At 35.2% G+C, this 8,219-nt stretch overlaps 1 protein-coding gene across 1 annotated transcript; it reads left to right on the top strand.

Annotated features, from left to right (window-relative positions):
- Window positions 1–228: 228 nt before the first annotated feature.
- On the top strand, window positions 229–4,169 carry LOC139897676 (serine/threonine protein phosphatase 2A 59 kDa regulatory subunit B' gamma isoform-like). Its single transcript, XM_071880394.1, has 2 exons — window positions 229–1,617; window positions 3,600–4,169. The coding sequence occupies exons 1-2, from the start codon at window positions 445–447 to the stop codon at window positions 3,972–3,974; spliced, it is 1,548 nt and encodes a 515-aa protein (XP_071736495.1). The 5' UTR covers window positions 229–444; the 3' UTR covers window positions 3,975–4,169.
- The last annotated feature ends 4,050 nt before the right edge of the window (window positions 4,170–8,219 follow it).

Genomic DNA, 8,219 nt, shown 5'->3' on the forward strand with positions numbered 1-8,219 from the left:
AATTAAAAAAAATTCAGACAAAAGATCATTAAGTTTATTTTATAATATCTTCATCTAATCTAATAATTATCACATTATCCACCAACCAAAGCATTAGTAATCTTTAATCCTTAATCCCACCTTTTACTCTGTCTTTTGTCGGTCACACTCAACATTATTTCTATCTTTTTAAAAAAATTTGAATTTCAAAGGAAATATTCGAAATCACACAGAACTACCCCTCTTCCCCTTGTTCCTCTAGGGTTCTTATAATCATATTTTATGTCACTTTCCGATTTAAAGCTCAACATGATTCAATTCAGTAAGGTACAATACAATTATTGTTAACTTTTCAAACTTTTCATTTGGGTAATTATATTTCAGCATGAATCTCAGTTCTTATAGTTAAAGGTTGAAACTTTGATTAAAAAGTTGCATACTTTTAGGGTTTTTCAATTTGGGGATATGATTAAGCAAATACTAAATAAGCTTCCTAAGAAATCATCTTCAAAATCTTCTCATAATGATGAAAGTAAGAATGAAATTGACTCTGCTGCTATAAATTCATCATCTAGTAAAGTTTCAAATTCGAGTTCATTAAAATCGAATAACGAAATTAATGCTATGAAAGCAGGTCCTGTTTGTGTGACCCAAGTGTTGGAAGTATCTAATCATGATTCTTATGAAGCATTACCTAGCTTTCGAGCCGTATCAAATTCAGAAAAACACAATTTATTCATCAAGAAGTTGAATATGTGTTGTGTAGTGTTTGATTTTAACGACACGTCTAAACATTTGAAAGAAAAAGATGTAAAGAAACAAACTTTGCTCGAGCTAGTTGATTATGTTTCTTCAGTTTCCTCAAAGTTCAACGAGGTTACAATACAAGAAATCACGAAAATGGTGGCTGCTAATTTGTTTCGTTGTTTGCCTAATTTGAATAACGAAAACAAGGTCTTAGATTTGTATGATCAAGAAGACGATGAATTCAGTATGGATCCATCGTGGCCGCATTTGCAACTCGTGTACGAGTTCCTTCTTAGGTTCGTAGCTTCACCTGAAACGGACGCAAAACTTGCGAAAAGATATATCGATCATTCTTTCGTGTTGAAACTTCTTGATCTTTTTGATTCTGAAGATCAGAGAGAAAGGGAGTATTTGAAAACAATCATGCACCGAATTTATGGAAAATTCATGTTGCATCGTCCGTTTATTAGGAAAGCGATAAACGATATCTTTTATCTTTTCATATTTGAAACTGGTAAGCATAATGGTATTGCTGAATTGCTCGAGATTTTGGGTAGTATAATAAACGGGTTTGCGTTGCCATTGAAGGAAGAACATAAGGTTTTTCTTGCCCGTGTTTTGATCCCACTTCATAAACCTAGAAGTTTGTCGATTTATCAGCAGCAGTTATCGTATTGTGTTGGTCAGTTTATTGAAAAAGATTATAAGTTGGCTGATATGGTGATTCGGGGGTTATTGAAATATTGGCCCGTAACTAATAGTTCGAAAGAGGTTATGTATCTTAGTGAGTTGGAGGAAATTCTTGAAGTTACGAAGGATGCGGAATTTGAAAAGTGTATGGTCCCTTTGTTTCGACAGATTGGTCAGTGCCTCAATAGTTCGCATTTTCAGGTATGCATTTCAACGGTTCATTTGATTATCATTTATAACTTTGGTAGTAACTAGTAAGTAGAGGTGGCGAAATGGGTTGGTCAGGAGGACTACTAGGTCTATACGGGTTCAAGTCAGAATGGGTCAATAAAGCTTGGGTTGGGCCTGCCCACCAAAGACTTGTCCATTCCTGCTGAAATCTGTACATAGTTACTATTATTTTATTCAATCAATATAATAAACATTATTATAAAATTATTAATACCATTTTCATTATTTAGAAAGAAAAAAAATTATTTAAGGTTGTTATAGTTCTGGAATACACGTTGGAAAACTTCTGACCCGTTTGGCGGTTTAAGGTTTTTAGCTAAATTGTATATGTGTGCTTCCTCAAATCATTATAAGCAAAATATACAATCTGAATTCACCTGTATATTTGAAGTTGCCGGTCTACCTCTAGTACTTAAGACCATATATATCCCGGAGTCAAACCATAGGCGATAGATGACATGGCAAAAACTGACGCGAGGTGTCACCATTTGATGGACGGAGGCGTTAATCACTTAGCTGACGAAAAAAGGAAAAAAGGTGGCGTTTGTTTTTTTTTTCCAGCCAATCAGGATTTAACACATATTTATATATATTGTTAATTTTATTTTTCCCACCCAACTTCCAATCAAATTTTACTACATCACCCAAAAGATTTCCACTCAAATTTAACACTTCACCATTATTTACCTTCACGCCTATGACATTGTCATGTCACAACATAAAACCACTTTTTGCCCAAAAAGTGTACCATTTGCCTCCACGTCCACGTCACAGTTAAGGTTAAAAGTGGTCTAAACACTTCAACTGACTTGAATCAATATTGTCTAATTCATATTTCAAAATTTATAATTCTGTATCCCATTCCCACTTATATGAATAATAAGACGAATTAAAAAATGTACTTGTCGGTAATAAAGATTGAAGCCATACTTATGATTTTTGTGGAGATTCAGGAATTGCAAATAATTTCTTTACATGCTATAAATAATATCAACAGACGATCTTTTTATTTCTTCAAAGGCAAAAATATATTAATAACAAATAGAGAACAATTCAGAGGATAGCATAACCAATAACCAACTATATCAACTCGATATAGAAACCACAAACAATGAACCCATCACAACATGAAAATACATTTGTAATGATTGGTTAACCCACTTAAGATCCCATAATTCTGCCACTTTGATCACATTTCAAGTCTTCTTAAGCTTGAGACTCGCAATCTTTTGCTTCACATACATAACAATGGATTTGTAAACATCATCAGCAGACCTTCCAGCATGCCCCAAATACTCTTTTGTTCCTTTCAATCAATATTTGATAAATAGTGGCTGCAATGGTAATGGTAATACGGTATATAACATTCCAAATATTTTTGAGACTTGGATACCTAGCAATACCATGAACTATAGCATGAAGATATGATTGAAGGCCTCTGAAAATTACCTTTTGCTTCAGATTCATCCGGACCTTATATGTATATCCACATTTAAAATACAAGTGTGCATGAGAATTAACTTGGGTATCACGAAACACACATTTAAACTGCTTGTTTGGGTACCATTTTTGAAGCTTATCATTGATAACTTTTTTTGGAATTGAATACACAGACCCCCAACACTAGGACTATGGATAACATTAGAAGTCCATCTCCACAAACACTAGCAATAGTATATGTTTTCAAGTGAGTTTCTAAGATAGCACAGATACTAAGGCTCTCATCCCATATTAAACAGATGATCTTTTATGTGGATATACGTATTCTTATGTCTTATCTGTTAAACTGTCGTGAAATCACCACCCTTATTTATAATATAGTTATGTAAGATCATTCACTAAAAATTCTTCAGGGAGGCATTTGGTAATAAACATAAACATCACAATATGTTATCACGCCTGTTGAAATTGTAATGTGGGTGATAAATAATATTAATCTCATGTGGTGACAGGTAGCAGAACGTGCGTTGTTCCTGTGGAATAATGAGCGTATAAGGAATCTGGTCAATCAAAACCGCAAGGTGATTCTTCCAATTATATTTGCCTCTTTGGAGAAAAACACACACAATCATTGGAATCAAGCCGTGCAAAGCCTCACCGTAAATGTCAGAAAAATATTCTCAGAAGCTGATCAATTACTATTCCAAGAATGCATTATCAAGTACCGAGAATATGAAACAAGTGAAAAGCAAAGGCTCGAAAAGCGACAGTTGACATGGAATCGATTGGATGCTATTGTCATCACCCAAAACGAGGCTAATTTAGTCATTTCCAGGTTTAATTCTTCTGTCACTATCCCTACTGCTGCCATCACCACAGTGAATTAATGAATAAATCAACTGAAGTGAAAGGTTTTGTGATTATTTTGATCTTGAAACGATTCAAACGAACAATTATAAGTGTTGAAATTTGATTGTAGAATTCGAGATTTTTACTCTTTTACAGTCTTAGCCTTACTGGATCTTATTTTCGTTTGTATCATATTGTTTGTGATTTGTGATATTAAGATAAAATTTCATGGTTGGTCCTCAAACGTTGTATCAAAAATTAAGATGAGACTTAAAGTTTAAATCGATCATGGTTGGTCCCAAGTTTTAAACATTGTACACGAATGGTCCTAGAATCGTGACTCTCCACCAGTTAAGTGAAACACATGATGGGTATTATGGTCTTTTATCTTCATTCACATTGATTTTCATCACTGTGTTTGCAATACAATTTGTTGGTCCTTATGAGTGAATTTAAATATAAAAAAATTGTCCAACTTTTTGGTTTCAAATGAAGCAAACAAGGGTCTCTTCCAACCAGATTTTGGAGACCACTTTTACTTCTACCATCCAGATTTGTTTGAGACTACATTTATTGTTTCTGTTTAGTAGGATCAAATTTCGAATTCGGATATCGGATGACCAAATTCACTATCCGAATTTTCGGATATCCGAAACACCCCTAACTAGCACCACCAACACAATGGAAATGAAGGGATTCAAGTTTGATTCTAACTTTGAAAGAAATATCCAAATATGTTTCTTCTTTTTGTTTTCTTTTCTCCGGATAACGAGGATGATGGTGATTTCTAGTGAAAAACGAGGATTGAAAGCGATCATGATGATTTTTGGTGATGGTTAACGAGGATGAACATGGTTCGATTTTTGGTGATGGTTAATGAAGATGGTTTAACACATATGTAATAAATGATAAAAGGTGTTGTACAATTATTTGATGTTAATTAGTTTTTTTTTTTTTAGTTCGTATAGTTTTCAGATTTTCAGGAGCTGTTCAATTCTTTGAAGTAATATAGACTTCGTTTCAAATTTATGTTGTTAGGTTCTTGCTGAGAAGAAAAAGGACTAGTCGAAGTTACATTATTAAATCGTTATCTTCAAGAGATAACTAGATAGTCCATCATTTAACGGAAGAAGTTACCTGGAGTTGGAAATGGACTAGTGCTGAATAATTAAAAAACCACAAGGACTAGCTGTATAATTTTAAAAAGATTGGAATGAACGGTATAGTTTTGAGTAAACTACAGGGACCAATAGTTTAATTAACTCTTGGTTTAATTCTGCATAATTGATTGATCGGTGCGGTGAACGATTGCCTAACTTTCTGTTTTTGTAATCTAGGCTTCATTGATACGTTACATAGCTCGGCCCGTTATGATAGATTTTGACTTTATTTGTCCTCTTCCATCCATCCATAGATGTATACGTACCGTCGTAAGTAAAACCCTTCATACTACACTTTTTCTAGGAAAAAAAAAAAACTCAAAATTCCTATTTCATCAGGAAAAAAAATTCAATTTCATAAAATGTCCAATCTTAGAGTTAATATTGATTTTGCTCGGTAAGTTCTTTATTTTTTACGATCGTGTATATATAATATAATAATAATAATGTTAGGGTTATTGGATCGTGTATATAATTTAGTGATGCTATTAATTTCTTGCTAATCGATTGTGTATATAATTTAGAAATTTCACATATGCTAAATATAGTTTATATCGTGTATCTTTTACGATTTGTTTTTAATTTTACGATTTCTAGGGTTTATGTTTTATGACTTCCAGTCTTAAAGAAATTAATTTTGCTTCGGTTTATTTTTCTATAAATTATTATGTGATATGTGATACCTTGTGTTTATTAAAAATCTATATAAAGAACATTAAACTTATTACTCTGTGCAATGTTTAGTTTGAATAGTACTATTGTTATTAGCATAATCTTTTATCTTTATTCCATATAAGTTAAAGTTAATCATGAATAGGCCCCGGGTAATTCTTTGTAGACTGGATTTGTGGAAGAGTAAGGGAAAGGGGCTTGAACATTTTGTTAGAAAGAGAGGATCGCCTGAACGTTGGGAGATACAAATTTGAGAGAAAATAACTCTATTACTTACGAGAATAAATTTACAGAGTATTACAAAACTCTTACAAAAAAACTCTCAAACTCACACACACTCTCTAGGTTGTGATTACACTTCTCTGAGTGATTTTGGGATGATTTACAATTGAAGTTTCAACCTCTATTTATACTAAAACTTTGGTGGCGGTGGAATGGTGTGAACGAGGAAGGTGTCGTGTGAACGGAGATGGTGGGCGGCCGTCATCGTATTCATCTTTGCTTCTTCTACATGGTGTTCAAAGAAGGCTACTTTGAACATCTAGAAGGTGAGCTTCTAGATTGTAGGCTGGAAACTTTCAATTCTCCCTCTCCAGCCGAATCCACGAACATTCCAGTTATGTCTCTGCATAACTCCAACTTCTCTCGAGTCACCACCTTTGTTAACATATCTGCAGGATTCTCCTTTATATGGATCTTCACTAGTCTCAACAGTTGTCGATCAATTACCTCGCGTATCCAATGATAGCGAATATCAATATGTTTTGTACGGGAACGGTACATGGAGTTCTTGCTCAAATCTAGAGCACTCTGACTGTCACAATGTACTTTGTACTCCTTTTGCTTGATTCCAAATTCTTGGAGATAACGCTTTAACCACAACATTTCTTTTCCAGCTTCTGCGGCAGCAATATACTCTGCTTCAGTTGTGGATAATGCAACACACTTCTGTAGTCTTGACTGCCATGAAACAGCTCCTCCTGCAAAAGTGTAAATGAATCCTGAAGTAGATTTCCTACTATCAGGATCTCCGACCATATCCGCATCTGTATAGCCTTCCAAGATTGGATCAGCTCCCCCGTAACAAAGACATAGATTCGTTGTACCCTTAAGATATCTGAGAATCCATTTTACCGCATTCCAATGCTCTTTCCCGGGGTTCGAGAGAAAATGACTCACTGTTCCCACTGCATGAGCAATATCGGGCCTTGTACACACCATCGCATACATCAAACTTCCAACTGCTGAAGAATATGGTACCGAAGACATTTCCCCGATCTCTTCCTTGGATGAGGGACAATAACTCTTGCTTAACTTGAAATGGTTGGCTAATGGAATGCTAACAGGTTTGGCATTGCTCATATTGAAACGTGAAGGCACTCGTTCAATATACTTCTCTTGAGATAGCCATAACCTTTTATTCTTCCTGTCTCGAGTTATCTGCATTCCCAAAATCTGTTGAGCCTGTCCTAAGTCTTTCATGTCAAAAGACTTAGAGAGTTCCTTCATCAGCTGGTTGATCTTCGTTGCATCTTTCCCTACGATCAAAATATCGTCTACATATAGTAGAAGAGCAACGAAATCTCCTCCAGAGAACTTCTGAATGTAGACACACTCATCTGCTGCAGTTTTCTTATACCCTTGACTCACCATGCACGAGTCAAACTTCTTGTACCACTTCCTAGGTGCCTGCTTCAAACCATATAAACTTTTTTTTCAACTTGCATACGAGATTATCTCCTAAAATCTCAAAACCTTCCGGCTGCTCCATGTAAATTTCTTCTTGTAAATCTCCATGAAGAAAAGCTGTCTTTACATCCATCTGTTCAAGCTCCAAGTTCATACTTGAGACCAATCCAAGTATGACTCTAATTGAAGTCATCTTGACTACTGGTGAAAATATCTCGTCAAAATCAATCCCTTTCTTCTGTTGGAATCCTTTGACTACAAGTCGTGCTTTGTATTTCACCACTTTTCCACTGCCATCCTTTTTCAGCTTGAACACCCATTTGTTTTTCAGTGCCTTCTTCCCTTGTGGAAGTTCTACGATCTCATAAGTATGATTTTTCTGCAGAGAATCCATCTCATCCTGCATTGCGAGCAACCATTTTTCTTTATCCTTATGAGTTACTGCTTCATGAAAACTCTCTGGTTCTCCATCTTCAGTAAGTAGAAGGTATTCGGATTCTGGATATTTACTCGATGGAATCCGGCTTCGTTCAGATCTACGAACTTCTGGAATATTCTGAGGAGATCCACCATCATCTTGACCTTGTGATGGTTCTGGAACGTCTGGCAGATGGGGTTGTGGCTCCCCCTGCTCAGCACCGTCATTTTCCTCATTATCTTCTACTTCTGGCATTTCTTCCTGCACTGAAAATTCATTTCTCATGAATGATTCCGTTGTTGCCTCTGGCACCTGAGCAGCAACATTTTTCTTCTGAGATATTG

Source organism: Rutidosis leptorrhynchoides, chromosome 1 (genome assembly GCF_046630445.1).
Source record: "Rutidosis leptorrhynchoides isolate AG116_Rl617_1_P2 chromosome 1, CSIRO_AGI_Rlap_v1, whole genome shotgun sequence".
NCBI lineage: Eukaryota > Viridiplantae > Streptophyta > Magnoliopsida > Asterales > Asteraceae > Rutidosis > Rutidosis leptorrhynchoides.

Coding starts and splice junctions, on each gene's coding strand:
- LOC139897676 (XM_071880394.1), top strand. CDS start 445: ATGATTAAGCAAATACTAAATAAGCTTCCTAAGAAATCATCTTCAAAA. Junction 1,618..3,599: donor TCAATAGTTCGCATTTTCAG/GTATGCATTTCA, acceptor ATGTGGTGACAG/GTAGCAGAACGTGCGTTGTT.